The following is a 27,541-nucleotide window of genomic DNA, read 5'->3' as shown; positions in this document are numbered from 1 at the left end:
TGTGTTTTACATAGATATTTGGGGCATATATTATCTTGTAATACCGTATGGCTTTAAGTAACATATTTGGACTGTAATTGTCTTGACACCATACATTTTTGTATTTTAGCTGGTACAAATAACTATGTAAATTTTACACAGTATCGATAACATCATAATTATGTAAATTTAAAACAAATCTTAGCTATTGAGTAAAACATTACTTTGTTACTCAATCAATCAAAACACCGGTCAATTTTACACAATCAAATTACTAGGTATGTGATATTTTTTGTACCGAATTGTTGATTTTACTTTATGCTCTGTGAGATTGACGGTATAAAAATTATATTGTGATTTGCCTTTTTGATATAAACGCACGGTCCACGTTGAATTGACATTTTTACGGCGTCACGACGGTACATGCAATGCGCCTAATTTTCACCACAAAAAAAAAGAAGAAAAAAGTATCATTTTGGATGCAGATATCCTTAATCTATATACCAAAATATTTTTGGTTTTTGGCATCCATAATATTTGAGAAGCACTAAAATACAATTAATTTTAAGTAGCATGTTAACCTTGGTTTTTAGTCAAAATCAAAAGCATGTTGTATTGAAGTAGACATAGATCCGGTTGACCATTAAATTTCAAGCGCTTCGCCCTCTTGTGACCAGATCAGATGTTAGTCTTTGTTCCAGCCTCCTTGTTACCTTCGTGACGAATGTTCTCCTTCGTTACGAATGAGTACAATCCAGCTTGGAACCGAGACTAGCAATATTGAACGCCGTTTTTAACGCCGTATAAACGCACGATTCACGAAGCACGTATGGAACATCGAATTACTCTATTATGTGACCTGGCGCCACAAATTGGTAGTTTTGAAACGCTCTGGCTACTGTATGGGTGGTATTTGCTTCCTTCGTGAATGGCCAATTGAGCATCCATTCACAAAAGGACATACAGACATACTTCTGGCTTGAACAGGTGCGCGGCAAAGAAAGAAACCAACTCAGTCAGCCAGGATGTCTCGAAACTACGAGCTTGCGGCTTTATACTCATTTCGTTGTGGTAGGTTACATTATAAACTTCAAAATGTTGCACTTATATAATTAGGCATAATTTGTTGTTTACTACATAACTAAAAGAAACACTACCATCTTGACAGATTTTATCCAAGTGTTGTGTTGAACTGTTTAATGTAATTTCAGCTGTAATCCAGTTAGAATGAAGATTTAGAGTACGCCAAAAGTGCGTATCTTTACCAAAAAGAGATATACAAGCTGAAGTCTGGTTAATGAAAGCAATACCGTTTTGGTTTCAAATTGTAAAATTGCCACATGAGCAAGGACTTCGTATGTTGTTGGACAAGAACAAGACTTTGGGTTGACTTGAGTATCACTCTTATAAAGATTGTTATTACCTTGTTGTAGTAATTAATATCCTAAAGCAGTGATTATTATCCTATATATGTTTTACATATTAAAGTATCATACTATCATACTATTCATACTATATTGTTCATCAAGTATTCATTTGTTGTGACTATATCCATAGATTTCTTCAAGGGTCTATGCTATATCAGTGTGTTTGTTGTGTATATTTGTGTAAACTTGGAAGAGTTGATTTTGGCCGGGTTTTTACTGAACGTCCTAGCTGTTACAGGTTTTGACATTTGACTTTTCACTTGGCTGTCAATAGGCTGCTGCAGAATTATTTATAAAGATCCTTGGTATGTGGCGAGGGCGTATGTGTAGGTGTGTGTTTGAATTTGTGTGGTGGGTGTGTGTCTAGAATGGAGTCTAAAAATAAGTCCCCCGAGAAGCTATGGAGGAATCGGCAAATTCCCCGGTTTTAATCAAAAACTGTTTAATTTGAAAGTAATTAAAGCACTTCAGGCTTTGTCTTTTACGGGGTATTTAAGTACAAAAAGTAGGAATTCGAAGAACATTAAAGGCATCCTTGTGAGCAAATCCCACATTACGGCAACAGGGTGTGCTAGTGAGATCCACCATAGATTTCTACAATAAAATCCATGATTTTTATTTCCCTCTTGTAAAATTATTGCAAGAGATATCGACTGTTTGCATGATAGTTAGGTTTAACCCTATAACTACTGAGAACCATATTTTGAAACACAAAGCGGGGGTGTTGCAATTTACCTTTATAAACATCTCAAAAAAGTAATTACACCCATTATAAATAATGGCCATTATTCAAAAACGGGTTATTGTATTCCAAATCTGTAAAATGCGTTGGAAGCAGAATTTATTTTTGCGCATTTTGACACCTCATTATTGTAGAAACCAATGGTGGGCCTCGACACACCCACCCCCACCCCATATGGTCATTTGTGATGGCCGGTCCTACCCACGGGTATGGTGCTAGGGAAAATATCTTATCACTAAAATGAGTGAAAAGGATGGATCTTCGATTAGAATAGGTTGTTTGGGCGTAAACGCGTGCATTTTATTATGACGGATAAAAAATCTTCGGGTGGGTTGGTACCCCCCCCCCCTTCGTAGTTCTAGGGTTAAATAGTCATATTTTGGAGAAACCTGGTGGAAATCGCATGTTCAAAGAATTGTTGTTGTAATTTTGTACATAACCGTTTGAAGGAGTCGCAAACAGAGTGCTGTCCGACTTACAGCAACTATTTTACCGACATCATAATGTAGCGACCCAGGAAACAACAAGAGACTGTGAGCTCTAATTAAAGCTAGGCGCTGTGATCAAGCGCCAGTTTGGCACGTACATCTCAAAGAAGGCAACCTGCTGCACAGTAACCCGTTGTCCAAAGCCACCATCTTAAACCGCCAGTTCTCAGGCGCTGTGATCAAGCGCCAGTGTGGCACGTACGTCTCAAAGAAGGCAACCTGCTGCACAGTAACCCGTTGACCAAAGCCACAATCTTGAACCACCAGTTCTCATCAGTTTTCACCAATGATGAAACCGCTGAGCTTCCTGACCATCGACCTGGTCTAAATTCCTCCGATGAGTGACATAGAAGTGAACTGCTCTGGTGTCATTAAGCTCTTATGGAATCTGAAGGCCATATTGGTCCAGACGGTGTCTCAACCATGCTGCTGAAACAAATAGCTGAAGAAGTTGCTCAGCCACCACGCTTCTCTTTAAAGCTTCACTCGATCGGGGTTCTGTTCCACCTGCATGGAAGATGGCACTTTTTGTTCCAGTGTTCAAGAAGGGCTGTAGGTCATTAGCATCCAACTATAGAACGATCTCGCTAACAGCTATATAAAATTGTGTGAACACGTAGTTCACTGCTAAAGCATCTCAGTATCAACAACATCTTAACTGATTCACAGCACGGCTTCCGTAAGCGTAAATCATCACCATCCAAGATCCAACCAAGGAATTATAGGAGAAAACCCAAACCGACCTCATCCTGCTGGACTTTGCAAAACCCTTTGACCAGGTCTCGTACCGCCTACTTATTCAAAAGGCCAACTCCTATGGAATTCTTGGCAGCACACTACTCTGGCTCCAGTATTTCCCCAGAGGGCACGCCCAAAAAATGTAGTCTAGTATTCCTGCCAAAGTCACCTCAGGCAGTAGGAGGATCAAAGAAGCCATAATAATTACATACGTTCGACCGGTTGTGGAGTACGCTGCTGCAGCCCAGCGTATTAAACATCAAAAGATAGAGCAGGTCAAGCGCAGCAGCGCCTGCTATGTCACTGGCAGCTATGATCGTCATACAAGTGTAACATCCTTGCTGAAGGACATTGATGGCCGTCACTTGAAAACAGGCGACTACAGAACAGAACTATCCATGTTATACCGCGTCAGATTCAACTTGGTAGACATCGACTGGAAAGACTACCTCTAAGAAGCGAAATCTCGCACAAGAGGTCATGACTCCAGGTTCTGGTTGTCTTACTGTAGCACACAACAGTTTGCCTCATCCTTCTTCCGATGCTCAAGCCGAGGCTGGAATAAACTAGAAAAAGATCTAGCAGACTTCAGATCTCTTGGTGCCTTCAAGTTGGCATTAAGGGACTCTTCCAAGTAGCCACTTTTCTATTAGTTTTTATTGCACATCACTGTACATATTTAGTTGCACCTGATTTTGCTGGCTACATACTAATAGATCTTTGGAAACCAGCAAATGTGAATTTGTGAAAAATAAGGTGGTACATCGCCGACTCACATAGCCTCAATCAGCTTTATGAAAATCTGTGATTTTCGTCTATGTTGTAAACTGTACATATTTTGAGATCTTCTTGATCAGATATATAATTTGGACATACAATTAGAATAAGGTGACGTTTGAATTTTGTCATTTTATTTTGAGGATCATAATCAAAATACAGCCTTGAAACCAGTTAAGAGAATTAAGCACACGCAATTTATGAAAAATAAGGTGGTAGTCATCTCCCACTCAAAATGCCTCAATCATCTTTATCTTTATGCAATAGCCACATCTGAGATTGTCATTTCATCTATGTCTATAATAGCAGCCAATGAACACATGATCAAGTGAAATCTGTTGCCGTTTACGCATGTGCATATTATGTTTTCAGTTTCAATGATGGCATCAGGCAAATTGGGAGGACAATGTTATTAAAAAGAATTAGTCAGCATATTGTGCTACATCAAATGCTTTTATTTATTCTTAATGTGTTATTCTGCGAGGAGAACATCAAGGATGTCTAACAAAAAAGGTAAGAGATTTCTTCTTCTTTTTTCATTTGGTGTATCAAAAAAGGGCTATGCATGCTATGTTAATGGTATTTTATTTTTATTTTTGAAAATAAATATTTCACATACAAGATTGCTACTTGGCATCGTTGAATAAGTTGTTTTTCTTTAAATTTGGGTGACCGGATCGACAGCCTCATCCCCCCAAGTTGACCTATCAAATTGAGATGTTACCATCAGAAGAAAGCTCATAATTATATTTTCATAACACTAGTAAAATTGTAAGCCTAAGATATTTCTTTTCGGTGATGTGAACAAAAATGTGGTAGCCTCAACCTCCATGGTGTTATATGTCTGGAGCTATTCAACGTATCAGATCATTTTGCTGACAGATATATTTTAAATTTGTATATGTATCTGTTTATTTAATTATGTTCCAATTTTATTTTGTTACCTTTGCAGTACTAAAAGTTGCGAATATATCATCGATGTTGCAAATGGTGTTCTTGGTTTGTGCTTATGTTAGTGTTACAGGTAAATGATCAATATATAATTGTATTAAAAAGTTTGGAATATTTTTCATCTCTTGCCAAGATGACCTTGCTTAAAACATGCAGTACTCACTAATAACTCCCCAAAACATGGAATTTACAAAAAGTATCCCGTATGTTTTTAACAAATTGTTACAAAACACCTTGTCTGAGCAATAATCATTTCTAATCCTACAAATGAATATTCTTTTATTAACTGTACAGTACTTTACAGGTGTTTGGATATAACATTCTATTCAATTTTCTAAAAAGTGGCACAAAAGGGTTTTCATACATTGGTGTTTAGTGAGCAGATCTCTAGATTACCGAAACCAAAATGAACGAAATAAACGGTATTTGAAAGCTAAGACTGCTCCCGTGATGTTGATGTAAGCATTAAAGCCATATTATAACATTTCTGTAAAAATAGATTAGTATTTATTTTCCATAAAATGTTAGCTTTTACTGACAGATATCTCCCCTTTTAATTTTGAGCCGAACAAGTGAGGTAAAGCATAGAAAATTGGAATTTACTACTAGCGCCCATGCATGTTACTCCCGCGGTTGTAATACGGTACGATCCTCGGGGTGTGTGTGTGTATGTATCCCGCACGCCGTGTACGTACTGTGCATACGTGTTCGACTAATATTTCCATCGTAATAATAAAACGCCGGTTCCATCGTTTTATTCAAAATCTCGGATTTTGACAAAACTACAGCACCTAAAGTCTTGATTTTTGCAGAGTATCTTTATTGACTAAAGTACATTACAATCGTGTAAAACCAGAATTTAAAAAAATTGAGGGCGTTCTCCTCAGCAAATGTTATAATATGGCTTTAAGTCACAACAGTATTCTCTAATTGCCAAAGATGGCGCTTTCCACTTGCACGATTTGCACGAGACAGGCTGTATGTATATGAAATGAGCTTCCGGCATTTTTTCTCAGTAGTTTATTACCCTTTAGTAGAGATCACTGAGAGTGCCACAGCTATCATCTATCATCTCTTTTTAGACGTTACATTGTCGCATATCATGATATGATCGCAACCCTAGGTAACCCAAGAAAGCCTCTGTTATAAAGCTTATAATTGCGTTGGGTCCATGAACACCGGGACGGGTTGGGAACAGTCAGGGGTTTATTACACCCAACCCAATATGTTTTTTATACCACAATAAGTATCAACAATTCAACATTCCACATATAACATCACCGTGATGTCATTATACATGTGCGCCTTTGCAAAATTGGGGAATCCTATAGGCTGATAATTGATTTTGGCTAAATATCAAAGGAAACCAATTATAGTATGTTAACATAATATTAACTTTGGATTCAATAACCCAAAAATATAAATGAAAGAGAAAAACCAAAAATCAGCGGGTTTCAACATCCTCCCTACACTCACAAGTTGGTTAGGTTAATTGTTTTCGCTGACTTTTGGTCTCCACCTGTGATTTCCTAACATATTATATCATAAAACTAATCCTCATTTGCTAATACTAACGCTAAAAGTAAGGGTGGTAACATAAGGAAATCGGAGTTACTTCCGCTATATACTATTCAATGGACCGTGTCATTCCCATTCTATTTCCAGTCATATTAAAATCTAACTAATGTTTGATGACGTATAATTGATTATATATTTCCACGAGTCATTCGGAATCAACAATCATTCATTATTAGAAGTTAAAAATAAATTGGAAAAGATGGAATCACAAATGCTTGTTGAACGAATATTGTACGCCGAAGGAGAATTGTGCGCTTTAATCAATATTTTATCAAGCAGACGACTTAATGATGCCATGCAGTGTGCATTGAAAGGATTCTTATTGAAAAACAAGTGTTTTATTTAAATAAATAAATATAAAGTATTTATGAACTATACTGTTATGGTGTGCCGTTTGACGATGTGCCGTTACCAGGGTAACTGTATATACTAGATCTTTTAGGCAGTATCTTTCACTGAATTAAATGAATTGATGCCATCTAGCGACTAGCTTGTTTAATGTTTAATGGCAAGTACGATTATGCCATTTGGTACTTTGATAGCTTATTGTGTTTTACTCACTGGGTCGAAGTCGAACCAGGCTGATAGGGACATGTTTTACAAATTAAGTCATGTACTTTTTGAATGTTTATAGATAGTTTCAAGAGCAATGATTAGTGCTTTTGAAAGATATATTCGAGCTGCGTAAGTCATATGATAAGCAATTGAACATTGAACACACATCTACCACACAACATAATATTATGGTTGTTTTTTACAAGATAGCTTTTACAGTACGTTAACTAGACCTTGAGATGCTATGTAAACGAGGTCTGATTGTTTTGGCAGTTCAAATGAGGAATAAAAGTCATAAAACATAAAACAAATTTTATGAAACATTCAAAAAACGTTCTTCAATGTTGAGCCGAATGCAAATACTATTAATCATTAATATAATTAATATAAAACCAATTATATAATAATATGGTCTAAACTACGTCGTACCCGGTCGTATTAGGGGCTGGGCAATAATTATGAGCCCCGGGGTAAAATTTCTGAACGGCCCACCAAAATTGCTTGCCCCCCTCTCGGCCTGCCAAAAATCGCTTGCCCCCCCCTCTCGGCCCGCCAAAATTCTTTGCCCCCCCCTTGCGCATGCCAAATTTTGGGATCCCAATTTACAAACCTTAAATGGTCTATATACCTGTTGCGAGCGCAGCGAGCAGGAAAATTTGCATATTTAAGCGTTTCCGTACTGTTTTCCTAAGCCTTTTAGAGCGTTTTATTAAAAGGCGCCCCATGAATGTGTGCCAAAAATCGCTTGCCCCCCCTCTCAGCTTGCCAAAATTGCTTGCCCCCCTTTTGGCTCGCCAAAATTTCTTGCCCCCCAATTTTACCCTCCCCAGGGCTCATAATTATTACACAGCCCCTTATACTATTTCTAAATATCCTTAATCCTCAGATTGTAAGGGATCACCTCATCAGCAGTTACGAGATCACTTGATGACGAATTATGGCGATGTGTTCATCAGACCAGTGAAGCAGACCTCAACATTAACAAAAATTACAATTCGTCCACTATTCAACAACCTCGTTCAGATGGTAGGTTTTTGCGCCATATTAAAGCTTGATTTTTGCAATTCTTTGGGACACCCTGTATATTTTACCAATTATAAAATAATATACAATGTTAAAATTTTACCTTTCCTATTAAATATTACTCTTTTCTTATAATAGTCAGTGGCGTTGCCAGCCGGGCCGGTGCCCTCCCCCAGGCTGTCGGTACACGAATGGCGTTGTTGAATAAAAATTTGGGTCAACAATTTTGTGTGCACTGCTGATTGAAAGACATTTTGAGTTAACGGCAAACCCCTGATTTTGTCTACTTTTTTGGATGTTTAATCTGCCATACTTAGCAAACAAATGAATGAAATGGTGTAAAGTCGAATCGAAATCTAACTATTTCATTTTGTTGCAGGATATGAAAAATCAGTACTTCATCATGGACACCTGGCTGAAACTTGTGAGTAGGCTTGCCATCAATTTATTGTATTGTAATCACAATAACAAAGTCAGTCAGATTTATTATTAGATAGCTTGTGATTTCCAAACGCCGTGATCGTACGCCCGCGGATCTATTCAAAATTACGCTCCTGTATCGAAGCGAGATCGCGTATTTAGCCACACCAGTTTTGAAGCGCGCGGTTCATACGTAGAGAGTGTACATTGAAATGCGTGTGAGATTGGCTGTATAAAAAAATAGATTGCGATTTGGATTGTTGATACAAACGCACGGTATATAGGCGTGGTCCACGTTGAAATTGACATTTTTACGGCGCGCCGTAAAAATGTCAATTTCAACGTCACGACCGTGCATGCAACTCGCCTAATTTTCACCACGAAACGCCATAATATTTAGGAAGCACTGAAATACAATTAATTTTAAGCAGCATGCTAACCTTGGTTTTTAGTCAAAACAAAAGCATGTTGTATTGAAGTAGACATAGGACCATTAAATGTCAACCACGTCGCCCTCTAGTGACCAGATCTGATGTTAGTCTTTGTTCCATCCGCATTGTTTTCCTTCGTGACGAATGGGGACAATCAAGCTTGGAACCGCGATTGACACGCACCAGGTATTTTAATACATCGCAATCTTTTATTATCTTGAGAATTCCCTGGTAACATTCATTGAAATACATAGACAAACGCTGTTGCTGAATGTGAATGTAAAATGGCAATGCATATATACATGTAATTAGGCATGAGAATTCCCGGTTTAATGTTTAATATTATAAAGGAGAGAAAAACAACAATCTTGACAGAGTGTTCCAAGTGTGAGCTGTATATAGTCTATCAGCTTAATTACATCGATTTAATTTTGTTCTAAAAGTTTGATGGTGTCTATGTTATCTTCGTTAGCATTCAGAAATCCATTTCTTACTTGCCAAAGCGTTGGACATGGGGTGAAAATGAACTTTATTTTTACCAAAAAAAACTACTTCATTTTAAACTGAGAACGGAATCCTTGAAATTAGTATTTTGACCATTTGATCAGTATTTTGTAAGCTATTGATGTCTTTTTGGTGTTCCTTGGGGACCTCAATATAAGGCCAGAGTAAGAGTTAAGTATGAATTATTCATACCGATCGATAGCTTGCCTCACTTTGTAGATCGCAAACCAACAGAATTCGTCATAGATTGCGTTGCTAATAGAAAACTCGTTGTCATCCGTCTGCGGGTACTATGGCCAGAGTTATTATGATTGCCGATTTTTTCCGATTAGCCTTAGTGTTTCTTATAAATATATTTTTATTTTATAAAGACAGTAGCAACTAGCAAAGAATAAGAAGCACGATTGCTAGTCGGATGAAGAGTTGTGTAGGAGCTTCAAACATGCCAACAAAACTATACAACGAACTACAAAACAGAAATCAATACTGTGCAATGTTTTGCTTTCTCAGTAAAATTCACACTACTAGAACTTAATTATAACACACCTAAAACCAATTTCAAGTGTTCTGATAAAAAGTGTATAAGCAAATTAATTATCAATTACTGTCGAATAAATATACTGTTGAATACTTAGGCATGGACCGATGAGTTTCTAACATGGGAACCAGCAGAATACAATGGAACCAGTGGTATTTACCTGCCTTCAGACTCAGTTTGGAAACCAGATATAACATTTTACGAAAAGTATGTTTTATAATGATCATATTAATCATGATAATGTATGGAATGTGATGGTGTAATTATAGTGGGATGTATTGCGAAAAAAGTAAAAAATTAACAATTGAGGTTTTGGGAAAGTTGATTTTAAAAAGGACGTCCGAAATGCTTTTCCGGAACGACTTTACAGTTAGTCTCGTTCCATATCATATAACGTCATACTACATATGCGACGAGATCGTGCGAATGCATTCAGATAACAACCGCACAAAAATAAAGGTATCGGGGATATGTGGCCATATTGACACCAATTTTTCAACTCCCTCTCACCAAATGACCGTCTTTTTTGTTTTTCTGTCCTTCAATGTCTTATGACCTCCTCTTTAAATAGTTCTGAGCGTATTTTAGATAAGCACTCACCGAACAAACCCCATTTTTCTCTAAAAGACCAGAATGCTTGTAATTTACCCAAGAATAATTGTCAGTTTTACTCAATGTTTTACTCCCCTGTTTTAGGGGATTCTAATCTAAAAACCCCATTATACGGAAGGAGAAGTTCTTACTAAAAGACCCCTAGTTCAGTGGGTTCAGTTTGAACCGCTGTCCGCATCCGTCACTTCAAAAATCTAGTGCCATCCGTCGTCCCCGGATATCGATATTAGCTTGTGCAAGCTTCTGTCAAGGTGGTATTGAACTATTAGCTTGCAATAATAAGGGAGCTTTACATGTAACTTCATTCAATGTTGATTGCCGATGAATAATCGCATTATAATAATAAGGCATTGAGGTCCCTCCAGTGAATCTGGAAATTATCCAACTGTAATCCAAGGAGATACCATAAAATAATCAACATTACTACAATTCAGGTTTGTGCTTTTTTACAGCTTTGATTTGTCCTTCCAAAGATTCAAATCAGATACGGTAGTATACGTGACATCAACAGGCCACCTCACGTGGTTTGTTACAACTATGTTCGTTAGTGGTTGTGCTATACGAGTCACGTGGTTTCCCTATGATATTCAAGTGTGTGATATGACGTTTGGTTCATTTGGATATACTGGTAAAGAACTTGAGTTTATACCAGCGGCTGATATAGATGCCAATCAAAATAGGTAAGCCTAAATATTAAAAGTGCTCAGAACATAAACAGCTTAGAGATCCGTCGAAGTAAACGCTTGTTCAATGCGTCCGTTAAAGCAAGTTAAGACATGCGTAAACGTTACAAATATGCTAAAAAATCTGTTATTTTTGTAACTTGATGTTGATCTATTTGTTCAATAAATATCAAGAAGCACATAAAAACTCTTAAGGTGTATCATAGTTCATAGCGATCCTTTTCAGCCCCTGTTACAAAGTAAAAATTACCTAAACCAACTATCCTGTGTGAGAAAATAATGCCATGGGTCAGATGTCATTTGTTTACGAATACATCTTTGGTATCAATCAAAATACACCAGAAGAGTGACGTGCTTGGACATAAAGTTTGGTCATACCATTGTGAAAAAAATGATTCTTATTGTGAGTACTGTGTACACCTGATAGATGGGGGACCAAATCAAAGTGCAACACAAAATCGTAAAACTCGCCGATACTAAAACCATACGGAAAATTATTGTTTATTTATGAATTCAATAACAAATGTCCAACAGAGCTTATTTCTGATATTTTCTTTAAAGTCCTATTCAGTGATTTCCCGGAGGATCGTAAAAATCATAAAATTCAGACTTTGGCACCTTTGTTTTGTTAAGTGCTAGTGGTTAAGCCGAAAGCCGAGAATTAAAGAAAAAAGAAGACATTTTACACAATTCGTTGAACAGATTCATCAGGTTTGTTCAGTAAATAGACAATTTAGATTTTAGTTTGACAAAACCAAGTGAATATTTGGTACTCACTACAATATTTCGTCCTACTCATCGGAGGACTTCATCAGGTATGACTGATATGGTCATCTGATCCACTTTCCCGGTTTCAGGCCCGGTCACACTATGACGAATAGGGGTGAACGGCAAGCGACGTTAAGCTGCGAATTGCAATTTTGAATTCGTGTGTTGCCGTTAGTTGTCGCTGACGAATCCGTTAGCGACAGCAAATTTTGTAACGGCAAAAGAAGTAGTTGTGACTCAGTTCAGATTTCGTTGGAAACCGCAACCCTCATTTCTTTGACGTTTCCATACCGTGATAAGCCGTCTTTAGTCGTTTTGAGGTCGTCACAATTTCGTTGGTAGTCGTTGTCAACGACCATTGACGAAAAAACAACGGCAAGTGACGTCACATCTCGAACTCTGACGACACATTGTGGCAAGTAACGAAATTGTAACGATCTTGGTGCGACAGTGACTTGCGAATTTTGTCCGGAGGGTGACGGATGTTGACTGTTGATGGCGGGTCGTTTGCACGTACCTGCGGCATTGAAAGGGTGGTCTACGATGGGTTACGATTTTTAAACGATGGTCCACGATTTTAAACTTTTGTGCGATTTTTGACATTTTTTGACGTCAGTTCGATTTCAATAGACTGTCCAGCACGCTTAATTTCTTTCTGCAACCATAATGGGCCGCAATATATCACTAACCGCATAGTCCGAGGCAAGGTTCATTATTGTCAGGGTTAGGGTCTTAGGGTTAGGGTCTTATGGTTAGGGTTAGGGTAAGGGTTAGGGTTAGGGGTTAGGGTTAGGGTTAGGGTTAGGTATTAGGGTTAGGGTTAGGGTTTAGTGTTAGGGTTAGGGATTAGGGTTAGGGTAAGGATTACGATTATATTCGTATTTATTAGTACTAATATACTAGTAATAGTATATTGTGTGTATGCACTTTATTCCGTAATCAATAAGTATCATAAACAAACACCTTTCTGGCACAACGAATCATAGCACAGTCGTGTAGGCATTAGACTATGGGTACATAGATTGTGGGTTCGAACCCCAGGTAAACCGTTGTAGAATTTTAATTCTATCGATTTCTTTTTATTTTATTAAGGGATCTAGAATGAGCGTTTATTGCGTTTCGACAGTATTTTTTGATATTGATGTTCATATTTTTGATTATTATTGATATAGATATTAATAGTTTGGATTATTATTGATATTGATTTTAATATTTTTGATTATTGTTGATATTGATATTTTTGAAAGGATGACCAGAACGTTGTGAAGAGTGGGAACGCCAAAGTGGACTATACGACCCGCACACACACAGGCATTGATGTCGGCCTTTTTTTTTCTTTTCCAACCTTTCGTTGGTTATCTGCCGTCATAGTGTGACCGGGCCTTTACGTCGCTTGCCGTTCACCCCTATTCGTCATAGTGTGACGGGCCTTTATACAGGCCAGCATACTTTTAAAAGCTTTTCTTAGCTTTGTATGGACATTTTGCGTAAGTCTGGATCCATCAGGACCCAAGCTTGTGAAACAGACCTCCTTAGCATCAGGACATGGATTATTAAAAGAAACCAATTAATTGAAATGCTTCAATTGTTTCTTCTATCCAGATACTTGGAAAATGGTGTTTGGGACATGGTTGCCACTAATAAGAAGCAATTAACAACGCACTTTGCATGTTGCGACTTTCCTTACTACGAAGTCCAGTACCGGCTGATATTTAAACGTCGACCAGACTTTTATATCAAGTATTTGATCATACCAGTCGCTCTCCTATCGTTTCTGTCACTTATGGTATTTTACCTCCCACCTGATAGCGGAGAAAAGGTGACACTGTGTATCACCAACCTGCTGGCACTAGTTGTATTTCAGCAGATCATTACTGATAATATGCCTCCAAGTGGTGCAGAATCACCTATTATTGGTAAGTAGTGTACCAATTTGTAGTCAAGTTATTTCAACAACATTAATCAGATTTTAGATTTGATTAAATAGCACCTTCATGAGCTTCCTAAATTTTTTCTTATAACAAAAATAAAGAGCAAAGGCACTTACGCGAGTGTTAACCAATGGTAGTATTTAGTCATGTTAAGGGTACATTCTCTTGGGTCATGACCTTGACATAGGGAAAAAATTTTATTTTATTTTTGACAAGAAGACATACATATCCTTCATACAAAATAACATGAATCCTGAAAAAAAGTGCCAATGTGTAATTTCCCCCTATTTTGTCTCCCGTTGCTAATGAAAACAAACTCCGATTTATTGCGTGCGGTCCATTTATATAAAGCTCCATGGTATGCACCAACTACTATCTTAGTTTCGAGTCCAGACTGCATGTTGTTAGGACGAACGACGTGTGTTTAGAATGACGTAAACCACAGCATAAACCGATTGTGAAGGAGACTATCTCTCAAGTTGAAGCGTTTCCGATTAGAACGTCAGTCCGGCAAACTCGTCAAATTGGGCATAATCGGGATATCGCTATGCTTGAAACCGGGCGCCCAGCAGGGCCCGGTAACTTGCAGTACTGAGTGTTTTGCATGCAGCCCGGGCACGCAACACTGTGAAAACACATATGGAAGATATGAGCCTATATTAGATTTACTGAAACCCGGGCTCACAAAAATGATTATTATAAAATCAGCCAAATATTGTTGTAGGTCTATTGATCATTATTCAATGACAATGGGCATGCCTATTGCCTCCGGCCAAGGAGGGGGGATACTCCCATACTGCCAAATGCATACGGGGATTGCGCTTTTGCAAATAATCCTTATAGACATGGGTCCCTATTTTTGCTGAAAATCCTTATGGGTCCGTTAAACCCCCGTACCGTAAATCTCGATCTTTTCGGGGAAAATGGGTATATATAGACTTCAAAGTAAACTTTAGGTCATGGGTCTATATCATGAGAAAATCCTTAGAAATGGGTAGGCCCCTACCTGTACACGGTCAATGGCAATGGGTAGGCCTACGGGTTTCAAGTCTGGAGCCTCCACCCCGTCAAAAATATCAACTTGTGCCCCCCCCCCCGCATGCCTAGGGTTTTTAGGTGTCATTTCGCCCAAACCCTACGCCTAACGACCATACCCGATTTACGCGTACAGGCCTACGGGGGGGCTTTTGGGGTGGCAAAAAAGAAGGGCGGCAGAAAAAGAAGGGCGGCAAAGGGATTGCGCGCAGTGGTGTAGATTTCTTTTGACATTTGGGGGGATGGGGGTTGGAAATGTTTTTTGAAGTATAGGCCTATTGAATCCAGCACCTTTTCGCGACCGTGAGCATTATAAGTTAATGATACAAATTCTCGCGAAGCGCACGAAAAAAATACTAGAAGATAACTGGTGAAATAGGCCTACTAGATGCAAAAGTGGAATAAATTCGCGTTGAGCGTGCACAAATTTGCACTTTGGGGGCTAGCTAAAATGGCCAATGAGGTTAATTTGGTCAGAAACCCCTGGCAGAAACCCACATACAGGCGTCAACATTGGGAGGGTGATTGTATGGACCATCTCGATCCCCTGGCAAAATATTAGTGGGATTTATCCTCCATCCCACCAGGATCTATGCCTACAAAAGGGATCCGAAGTTCTAAACTTCGAAAATAGTCCAATAGGCCTACTGATTAAAATACAAAATTTGGTGCAGCAGAGACACTAAAATGAATACACGGGATCGATACACGTGAATTGCTATGCACGATTTTGATATAAGACGAAAATCTTCGGATACCGGGTTAGAAAATGATGAATATCTCCCGTAAATGAATTTTTCTCAAGAAACCAGATGTGGTCTCATACACTTGAAAATACGTGTTGAACAGATATGATGGTCGCTAGAATGCGCTTTGAAAATTGGCCGTGCGCTTTGAACTCAAAATCGGACCAAAACTCTAATTTTATATTGCGTTGGTCCTGTATGGACTATTTCGTGTAGTACAGCTGCACTCACTACTAGGCAGTATAAAAGTCGATGACCATTGACCTCAATGGGGTATACAAGCTTATTCACGCACAACCAAGATCAATTACCCGGCTATTGTGAGTAGCCTTAGTCATGTCCCTCGACTAATTATTCGTCTCAAAGAGCTTCAAAGGTCTGAACCAAATGGCCAATCGTGGCTGTGGATTCAACCTACCATGGCGATTTCTGCCATGAAGATATAGGGTCGATGACACTGTGAGGGGCACTACGAACTTACACACTATTCGCTACTTGCACGGTTCCGCCATTATGCACTATGTGCGGGGAGAGCCTCGAACTGGCAGCATACATGAAAAGAAGAATTATGTAACCTTACACAGACCGTTATGACTAGTTCAATTCCCATTCATGTATGCTGCCAGTTCGAGGCTCTCCCGCACATAGTGCATAATGGCGGAACTGTGCAAGTAGCGAATACCGCTGTATCAAGGGGTGACACTAAATTCACGGTTGTTCTATTAGCAACGCAAAACCTATGAAAAATTCCGCTGGTTTACTAGCTAGAAAGTGAGGCCAGTTATCGATCCGTTATGAATAATTCATGTTCGACCCCTTGGATCATGTTAATTGATATTGGCAAATAACAACGTTGTTAGTTTTGCGAACTTTGCCTGTTCAATGAGAGTATAGCGCGCCCCCCAATACATCTGGGCACAAACCAGGCGAAAACGATCCAGTTTAATGAAATGGCGGACGGATATTCCCATCAGGCACCAGTGATATGTTTTTTTCAAAGAAAGTCTACTAATTTGATATGAAATGACATTTTGCAATAGCAAAGTCAAAATTAGGACTTGAGGTCAATAATATGAAGGAAATACGTGACAGAGGCAAGGTGTGAAACACAAGTAGTATTTGAAGTTAAAATAACCTTTGATACCCGACCTGACCTTCCATAGCTTTCCATCATGGCGCCTTATGTATTTCTATATGCTCTCAAGTAAAATAAAATACCAAACTGCACTAAGCAGACAGAATGTTACTTGGCTCCCAGCATGAATTATTGATTTTATACGGAGGTAAAGAAATACACAGTTGCCTGCAAGCCGTGCACCATACTCTAAATACTTCGGTAAATCTGAATAATGGTCACATGTAGACATATCACGTGTTCGGGAAATCACGTGGCAACATTTTAAGATTTCAGACTTGTTTACAAGTTAATTGTCATTTGTACTATTGATTATTTATCTTTGTTAATTAATATATCTTTTAAATGCTGATAAATCGTGGTTGGCTGCCCATATTATATGTTAAATTCAATGTTTTATTAATATAATTCTACCACGCAGAGGGCGTCACACAGCATAATTTCACACTACACGATTTAGCTAGATTTGGAGCTCTGCATTTCAAATTCACGTCAATTTCAAAGTTTATACACTTAATATATTTAATATAATACTGATTTTTTTGTTATAACAAACTGGAACACGAAATATACTAGCTTATTACCTATACAGAAAGGGGATTTATACACATTCACTCAGCAATTTGACATGCCTGGCGCTTCAAGACATTCTCTGTCTGGATAACATGACTGTCGCCCTCAATACGTCTGGGCGCAAATTTAAATAACAATACGCTATTTACATATGAATGCGGCTTCATGCTAATTTCTAGCGCCGCTTCCAGGCCTATTCCGTGGCTGTATCTAAATACTCGACAGCTTTGTAAGGTCAAACTTTTCACTGTGAGGTTACCACGCTTGCGCGGAAGCTGTTTTGTGTGACCTTTATGCTAATTCAGTGACCCGTGTTCACTCACGCTGCACTGCACTTCCCTCCGTGAATCAAATCATCCTCCAGACACGCTCCATAAGATATGCTAATGCATGGAGTACAAAGAATTACTTTGATCAATACCAGTAAAACAGGTGATTGGTATTGTACTCCATGCATTAGCATATTATCTGGAGAGCGTCTGGAGGATAAATTGGCCGAGTAAAAATAAAAACATGTTTCTCGTCCGGGTTTTAAAAAAAAGGAGGAAGAGGGGCTTAAGGGCCCTTTTTTATTGTTCTGGTAGGTACGCCCCCACTAGTGATCACAGAAACCATCCAGAAGTGTTTCTTGCATATTAGCAAGGCTATAGAAAACATCTCAACTTCCAAAACATCTTTCTTCAAAAGTTTTGACTGAATTTTAAAAAATAAAAAAGGAAGCGGGAGGGGACGAGAAACATGGTTTTATTTTGATCTTTATGATCTTCCGTGCAAGCACCCTATACACGTAGAAACAGGAAAATCCGAAATATTGCTCAAATTTGGTCCAACTTTGGCGTAAATGTAACACAAAACTCGAAAATGTAACACGTTAAAACTTGCACAGTGTTATACTGTGTAGTTTTCCGATAATGATAAAAATCAAAGTATTCATCGAAAAAGTCCACGAAATTGTGAATTTTGCGATGAAATTTATACCCCAAAATGTTCCAGAATTGTCAGCTTGCCTAAAAATTCTGATGATCAAAAAATGTGCGCTGAAAAATGTCATTATTTTCCTTATTTCTTCACCGATTTTCAAGGTTTAAAAAAACTGTGTAGATTGCCATTTTGTCTAAATGCGAGTAGAAAGTTGTCAGATTCAAAACATCATTCAACCCTCAAAGACCTTTCTAAATTCCCCGTGCCGAACACACGAAGATTAAAAGTTCGGCTGGTCATTCGGCAAACATCGGCAGGATCTCGCTGAGTCGACTGTGATTGGTCCAGCGGCTGGAGCATGCGCGAGTAATTTAACAAGCATTTGGATACAGTAATATTTGCCGAGAAGGGTGGCAAGCGATTTTTGGCGAGCCATTTGGAAATTTTACCCCCGGGGGGGGGGGCTCATAATTGCACAGCCCCTTAGGCCTAAACAGGCTAAAATTGTATTGAAATCAGTCTTTTTGAATAAAATAACCACACTATCTGTGGTCATCTTGTGACTCCCTACATTTTGGTCATCAAAAATGTTATGACCCCCCATATTTTTCTTTCCAAAAATTTATGAACCCTTCTGTATATTTGGGACCCCCTTCCGAAGAAAATGATAGCCCCCCCGGCCTAATCATTATTTTGTTCTTGAGCAAAGATTGGTGAATCATACATATGATTTAAAAATGCATCGTTAAACCATATTTTGTACTTTGTTCTCAAAATTACAAAAAAAGTAACTTTAAATAGGCAATTATCGTAGTAGGCTGACGATATCCATTCTTGTTCCAAGTGTTAATTGTGCCCTTGGTTTGTTCTGACTAGAAATATGAAACACTGGCCCTGTTCTGACCCAGAGGTTCTGACCAAAGCTTCTGACATTCACAACATCGTTGGTCAATCATGTTCCAAACGGGATATAAATCCGCGGCAGTCTTCTCGTGTACATCTCGATTTGCCGGATTGACCCATGACCTCATGAAACGTAAACACATGGCCGGGGCGTGAAATATAAATTTCTCCGTGTGTTCTTGCCAGGAAAATCAGGAATTTAACCAGTTGCAGTCATTTGATTGTGAGTAGCAAAGTATACAAGCAACCAGGCCTTGTCGTGGCTTATGTAGGCGAATTTCGTTTGGCACTTTGTCAAATAAGTAACATAGAATTGAAAGAAATGTTACACGATTGACCATATCTCTGAATCGTGTAAAAGCTTAAAAGTGTTGACCATAGCGTCTAAAAAATTGATATTTCGAAATTGGCTGATCGTAATCCCCAAATTTGAGTATGCACATGTACCGAAGATATGCACCATATCTTGCAAAGTTAAATTTTTTGAAAATAATTAAACAAGCTATAAAAGCTAGACTCTTTAAGAAATTTTTGAAGAAAACAAATTTCAGTCGTAAATTTAGGTTTTCTACAACTTGTAATTTTATTTCTGAAGTAGAGATATCAAAACTGAATAGCAAGAATATTATTATGGGATGTTTTATAGATGACTACAATTTGGTTTAGAAATCAGAATGAGGAAAATCGATGAAATGACTGGTCCAAAAAATAATAGCGAGTGCTATAATCAATGACCCAGTTCATTCACTCCCAGTCCCAATCAGAGTCTGAAAATTAAAATAGCAATGGAAAAATAATAATATATAAATCTTTCCCTTTCCGTTGCAATATAACTTTCGTATTTCCGATTATTATATCTAGGCCAAATTAGATGTTTAATATGGCAAAAACATCCCATTTTAGCTCTCAAAATTTCAAAAGAGAATGTACCCTTAAGAGTAGTGCTCGCAGAATTAAATTGACTCCACAAATTTACATGCGTGGCAGTTCAGTCGTAAAGAGTGGCACTACTTGTTGTCGCAGTCTGTACAGTAAAGGAAGGCGTTGTCTGAAGGCTATACTCCTTAAAGAAATTAAATTATCAAGTACAGATATCTGTCATAAACAGCACTTACAGCAGTGTTAAACAAATGCGGCAAACGTAATGCAAATATAGAATAATTGGATGTCATATTGTCATTCATTTTGTCTGTAAATGACATCATTTCCAATGATTTTCATCATCAAAATCATTAAAGAGTAATATTAACAATTCCCTATTGTTTTCCTTCAGGCTCTTTCTTTTTATCAATGATAGCAATTGTGAGTGTATCTGTTGTTGGAACCATTTTTGTGATACACATAAATGGTATCTCCCACAGACCAGTTCCAGGATGGGTGGATTGGTTATTTTTGCAGAAATTACCACGCCTTGTATGCCTGAATGGTATCAACACAAGCCGTCACCATTTTGAAACCAAGCCTGCTGACACAGAATCTGAGAAACTGCCATCCACAAGTTTTGACGACCAGATGGAGGAAGAGAACCAGAATCGTCATGATTGGAAATTAGTTTCTCTCGTTGTGGATAGATATTTGATGGTAGTGTTTAGCATGGTCACTGTTGTTATTACAGTTACTATATTTGTAATTATTGTCATAGGAAGTCAGCGAGAATTTGAAAATGAAATGGAAATATTAAACAATTCATGGAAACTGTTCACAGAACGTAGTTTGTGAGCAGCTTAGAATGTGTTTTTCATAGATACAGACTTGACATTTAATATGGTATATTTTTTCTCAAAATTCCAAGACTGGCCTGGACGGAGTCTGCATGAACCGCACGGGCTAAATATCAATTGGGGTGTGTCGGAGATGGTGTAAAATAATTGTTTGATAGAAAATGTGCTTTCCATGAGTTTACATTATGGTGCTCATAATGTAGCGAATTTGCCTACAATGGCGGATTTAAGGAAGCTGAATTTGAGCTTTGTGGGGGACACAATTTCTGACGTTATTCAACATTGTTCTGTTATTATCAAATTTATAGGGGTTTGAGGTGATATTTCTTAAACTTCGTCAGCAATTGGCATTCATCACAGCTGAAATACACTTGCAATGTATCAACTTTTTTAACATGGGAGGAGCTTAAAAATAGGGCTCTTAAAATTTGTACGTGCTCAGAAATTTTTGAGTGGCCCCCTGGAGTCAAATGTTATAAACTTACGGTACAAAAACAACTACGCGGATGTCCAATGAACCCACGCTGTTTCTTTGTGTAGAGTAAGTTTATAACATTTGGCCCCAGGGGATCATCCACATTTTCTGAGTGCGTACCACTTTTAAGAGCCATATTTTTTAAAGCTTCTCCCACTTTCAAAACTGGTAGATTACAAGTGCATTTCAGTTCTGACGAACACTTATGGTATTTAGGTTCGGTAAATATCGCATCAAACCTCTATAAACTTGATAATATCAGAATAATGTTGCTCAAATACAGAAATTTTACCCCCACAAAAATCAAATTCAGTCTCCTTTAATCCGCCATTTTAGGTTAATGCACTACATTATGAGTGTCATAATGTAAACTAATGGAAAGTACATTTTCTGTCAAACAAATATTTTACATTATCTTTCGACACACCCCAACTAACATTTAGCCCGTGCGGTGTATGCAGACCCCTACTAGACCAGTCTCGGAATTTTACGAAAAAATATTCCATATTAAATGTCAAGTCTGTATTTAGGGCATATATCATCTTGTATTATAGCTTTAAACAACATTTGGACTGTTATTGTCTTGACACCATCAATTTATGTACGACGTATTTTTGATGGTACATAATTATCTTTGTAGAATTTTACACAATTTCGATGAACCTCATAACAAATTTTGACCTAACTTATGTTTTGTAAAACATTAATTACTTTGCTACGCAGTAAAAATTTACACAATTATTATTATACACAGGTATTTTTGTACCGAATTGTTAGGTAATGATAATACTTAATTGCTCCGTAAATTTTGCTAGATTCGTCTGTATTTTTACCCAACCTTTGGTAAAATTTTACTTAAGTATGTACTAGACATTAATACGATGATGACATTGCATAAGACGAGATATCTCTGCGTCGTAATGTTTGTGAAATACAAGAATCCATAACATAATCATTTGGAATCAACAAAAATATTTCAACAATATATGGACATTCTTTGGTTCAGTGTTTAAAACATGTATCTGAAATAGCATTAAAATGCTTAGCTGGTTCATATAGTAAAAACTCTCTTCACTAAAAAAAAAAAAAAATTAACCCTTTTGATGTACATAGGCTAAATATAAAAGGTTTGTGTTTTGATGAATCACAAAAAATATTGATTAAAATTACATTACAATTATTTTACCGAAAAACGTCTTTGATTTCTTTAAATTGTTTTTATTCAGATAAAGTGAGTCCTCCGGCCCTCCACACAGTACGCACCAAAATGCGTAACTGATATGCTTTAATTAGGTTATGGCTAATAATTTGTTATGACTAAATTTACTTGCAATATAACCTGTTAGTTAAGCCACATGTATCTGCCATTGTTGCTGCTTCATGCAAAGTTTTAATTTTGCTGGCACTTTCATCTAAGTGAGTTTTAATGTCAGCGTGGACACACTTTTTAATTTTTCTACAATAACTAAGTACCTAAGTTAGCCGAAATCATCTTTGACTTCTTTTGAACCAAGCCACCTGTCAAAAAATTGTTCTTTCACTCTAATTGTGCATGAGTTTGATCTGCTTGCTTTCTTGAATCTCTGAACTTTTGTCTGTATGGTTCAGGCACCAGTTCGTATGCCTTAAGGACTGCCTGTTTGACTTCATCATAATTATAACGCTTCTCTATTGGTAGAGCTGAGTAAATCCCCTGCCTTCCGTACGAAACTACTTTATAACAGTAAAAGGATGCAATGCTCTTCACTTTGTAACATCAAAGCCTAACTAACATTGAGGGGAAACCTGATGAGTATTTGTCACCTAGTTTTTCTAACCTTTTGCAAATATTCTGGCATATAAACATTACAAGTTTGATTATACAATGTACATGTACTTATCCGATCTTCTTGTGGATGATTACAATGTTCTGTTACAATCAAAGTTCCAGTAATGTCCAGTTCCAACTTTGTAATTACTCACAGCAATACTATCCTTGGGCAACGATGTACTCAAAATGGTGTTACCTGCAGCATTCACACAATATCTTCAGGAAAACAGGCCTACCTCCATATCCGCTCTGTTTCCACTCAGAGTTAACAGATGTTTTGTTTGATAAACCAGACCTCGGCTTTTAAGGAGGTTAAGCACTTTCGTGTACTCACAATCTCCTTCGTTATACTGGCTAGCAAGTACTGTATTAACATTACAGCACGCACAACACAATTTTCATGAATCCCCTTCTGTTCTACTTGACAGACTTTAGAAGCTTATTAAATCAGTTATGAACATGACGACGAAGATCATAATAAATCTTTTGGGTGATTCCACACTATCTCTTTCGGAGATCCCCGGTTTTATTCAGGCTTAGTCAAAGACAACTGAGGGCGTCCTTGTGAGCAAATCAGGGGGTTCATCCGGCATAAAACGCGGGTGTTTGCGCTCAAATAAAGCTAATCGAGGATCCATCCTTTGCGCCCATTCTAGTTAAAACATTTACCCCAGCACCTTACACGGGGGTTGGACCATACAAAACGGCAACAGGGTGTGGAAGTGAGATCCACCACAGATTTCTACAATATAATTCATGATTTTTATTTCACTCTTGTAAAGAGCTATAGCCCTGGCTCGGATTTGCCACGCCATGCATGGGTGAAACTCAACCGTCTGCGAACAGGAGTGGGTCGCTTCAGGGCCAGTATGCATAGATGGGGCCTCATCCAAAGCCCACTTTGTGAGTGTGGAAAGGAAGAGCAGACGGCAGACCACATCATCAAAGCTTGTCACCTTCAACGCCCCCCAAATGGGGCTAAGGGACTTTCTGAAGTTGATGTTTCCACACAAGACTGGCGGCTCAACAGCAAACTTGAGATCTGAATCTCCCTCGCTAGCAGCATACGAAAGAAGAAGATTGCAAGAGATATCAACTATTTACAGGGTAGTTAGGTTTGAATAGTCATATTTTGGAGAAACCCGACAAAAATGTTCGTAGAATATTTTTAGTCTGCCTACACTTCTTTTGTACAAAGCCAGAATTTCCCACTTTTGTGAGTTCGCGCTTACATTATGACGTGATACACTGCAAAAACTCCGGTGTTGAATATGCAACACCGAGCTGGTGTTGAAGCTTCTGGTGTTAATTTACGGTGTTAGATTGTTAGTTTAACACCACGGTGGTGTCAAATATACAAAATCTTAAATGTGCACTGCGTGGATCTAAGTGATCTATTATTTGGGTGGAAACCAACAGAAGCAACAGAAACAATTCACGATCATTGATTAAGATGTTGACAATGATTAAAGATGATAATTTCAACACCCGTACCAGTGTCACTTCTACACCAAAGAGAGTGGACCTCTCAGAACACCGCCGCAGTGTTAAATATGTTCCATCAACACCCAGTGGTGTTAAATCTACACCACAGTGGTGTTGAATAGGAAATTAACACCGGAAAAGGGATCAAATTAACACCAGGATACAGTGTCAAAATAACACTTCGTAGTGTCAAAATAACACTTAACAATGTTTCATTTATACCGAAAAGTGTGGACCTCTCATAACACCACCCCGGTATTAAAATCAACACCCTCGGTGTTAAAATCAACACCCTCGGTGTTAAAATCAACACCCTCGGTGTTACTTTTAACACCGACGTTTTTGCAGTGTAGGTACATAATTTAGAGAATGTTTGTACTTATTTTGGTATCACTGGATAGAGGAGACCTATAGGTCTATACATTGGTATAACGGTATATGACGTTTAGAAATTAAGGGAGGATGCAATAACCCCCTCTTCGTAGTTTGTGTTTAAAAAGTGGCTCAGTAGGACAAAGTTTTAAACAAATCTGAGAAAATTTCACTTTCTAGCTCTCCACACTGGAAAATAGATCTTTGACAGTCAATGTCATAAACCATGAGCACAAACTGTTCGTATGCTTTTTAGCTTCATGACCAGACCGATACTTATTTGGATATAGAGTTGTTTAGAATTAGATCACCCTTAATTATTCACCTATTTTGGAGATCATAATCAAAATACAGCTTGGATCATGAGTAAATGTGAATTCAGCACACTCAAATTATGAAAAATATGGTGGTAGTCATCTCCGACTCAAAATGCCCCAATCATCTTTATGCAATCGCCAAATCTGAGATTTTCATCTCATCTATGTCTATAATAATGTAGTCAATCAAGAGTAATCTGTTACCATTTACGCATGTGCACATTATGCTTTTAATTTCATCGCTGGTATCACGCAAATTGTGAGGACAATGTTATTAAAGAATTAGTCAGCATATTTTGCTACATCAAATGCTTTTATTTCTTCTTAATGTGTTCTCTACCCTATTGGCGAGAATAACAAAGATGTTCAACAAAAAAGGTAAGCAATTCATACTATTTTGTTTGTCATTCGGTGTATTAAAATTTGTGGACAGGGCGATATATGCTATTAAAATAGTGTTGTTTTTTTTATTTTTGAAAACAAGTCATTCATAGTATAAAATAATTGGCATCGTTTTCTTTAAATGTTGGTGACTCACTCAACAGCCTCATCCTCAATCTATCAAATTGAGATTTTGACATCTGAAGAAAGCGCATATATTTCTCATCAAATTTGTAAAATTTTAAGGCTGAGATGATTCCTTTAAATTCTGTGAACAAAAAGTGGTATAGTGTGTTACATATCACCAATACTATTCTAAAAGTCGCTACGATACCTGTTATCTAAAACACTGGAGTAATTGAAAGTATAGAAAATTGTTTATATGTATTGGGTTTTTTTAAATTTAATTATTCATGTTGCAATTTTATTTTTGATACCTCTGCAGATGCTGTTATTAGAGATGCGAATGTGTCATCGATATTGACATTGGCGTTCTTGGTTTGTGCTCAAGTTAATGTTACAGGTAAAATGACCAATTATTAATTATATTAGAAACGTTTGAAATATTTTTCACATTTTTGCTATTATAACCTTGCTTAAACCTTGTAGTACTCAATAATATCTCCCTAAAACATGTGATTTAATCTGGAGAAGAAAGGGTATTTCCATGCTATGGCTTATAATGAGTTATATAAAAGAAAATACCCTGGATGTTTTTAAATAAAACACCATTTTTGTGTACTTTTTCATGGAAAAACCTCATACTTTAAAAAAATGTATTTTAAGACCTCGTTGCTGTTATATTCTGTCATCCAAGTACTAAGTTTATATGAATGAAGACATCTTTTTTATTATGGTATAAAATGGATCTCTTTTTAAAACATATCAAAGTAGGACCCCCATTTTAGTCATTTCAAAAATCCCTCGTGTACCAGTATTCGGGACACCTTTTTTCACTGTCAAAATATCTTCACCAGAAACAAGCAGCGTATTTAAAACAAAAGTACTCCAAACTTGTTTCCAAGACTGTATTATATATATATAATTTGACACACAATGGTAGAACAGGTACCTGAATCACAAAAGTGATTCAACCTGAATTGTCCTTTTAAAATGTATGATTCGGTAGGATGGTAGCAAGAAATATTACTAGTTTTCGTCACTGCTATAGTTTGGACTTATGGCTTTTAGGATTCTCTCTCTCTCTCTCTCTCTGGGTCAGATGGCGCAGGATTGCGCTGCTGTGGTCTTCACAAGAGTACGCCATCTACTTCTATCAAAAGCCAAACGTGTTGCACCATACATTCCGTGTGATGAAACGTTCTTCACATCATTTGTCCAAGATGTTGATGGACGTCCCTTCCACGATGGCCTTCCACAGCTCCCTGAAGAATCTGCTTCTCAACTCCACCATCCTTTCTTACAATGTGGCCAAAGTAGCGCAATTTCCTCTCAATGATGGACTTTTTGATCTTTAAGTCTGTGCCAATCTTATTCAGGACCCAGATATTTGTCTTCTTGT

General features: G+C 37.7%; 1 protein-coding gene and 1 long non-coding RNA gene across 2 annotated transcripts; both read left to right on the top strand.

Moving 5' to 3' along the window:
- The first annotated feature begins 4,598 nt into the window (after positions 1-4,598).
- Positions 4,599-8,255, top strand: LOC140167033 (uncharacterized). Its single transcript, XR_011860913.1, has 3 exons — positions 4,599-4,664; positions 5,104-5,175; positions 8,122-8,255. It is a non-coding gene; the product is annotated as an uncharacterized lncRNA (long non-coding RNA).
- A 406-nt stretch (positions 8,256-8,661) lies between these two features.
- On the top strand, positions 8,662-21,199 carry LOC140163171 (neuronal acetylcholine receptor subunit alpha-5-like). Its single transcript, XM_072186561.1, has 5 exons — positions 8,662-8,682; positions 10,249-10,358; positions 11,216-11,443; positions 13,817-14,130; positions 20,732-21,199. Exons 1-5 carry the CDS (start codon positions 8,662-8,664, stop codon positions 21,175-21,177), a joined length of 1,119 nt encoding a protein of 372 aa, XP_072042662.1. The 3' UTR covers positions 21,178-21,199.
- The last annotated feature ends 6,342 nt before the right edge of the window (positions 21,200-27,541 follow it).

This window comes from Amphiura filiformis, chromosome 1, assembly GCF_039555335.1.
Source record: "Amphiura filiformis chromosome 1, Afil_fr2py, whole genome shotgun sequence".
NCBI classification, from domain to species: domain Eukaryota; kingdom Metazoa; phylum Echinodermata; class Ophiuroidea; order Amphilepidida; family Amphiuridae; genus Amphiura; species Amphiura filiformis.
Note: the sequence above shows the minus strand (reverse complement) of the source record. Positions and strands in the feature narration are given on the sequence as shown.

Excerpts from the sequence above, each read along its gene's own strand:
- LOC140163171 (XM_072186561.1), top strand. The coding sequence starts at position 8,662 with ATGGACACCTGGCTGAAACTT. Across the intron at positions 10,359-11,215 it reads GATATAACATTTTACGAAAA|CTTTGATTTGTCCTTCCAAA; the intron begins GTATGTTTTATA and ends GCTTTTTTACAG. Across the intron at positions 11,444-13,816 it reads ATAGATGCCAATCAAAATAG|ATACTTGGAAAATGGTGTTT; the intron begins GTAAGCCTAAAT and ends TCTTCTATCCAG.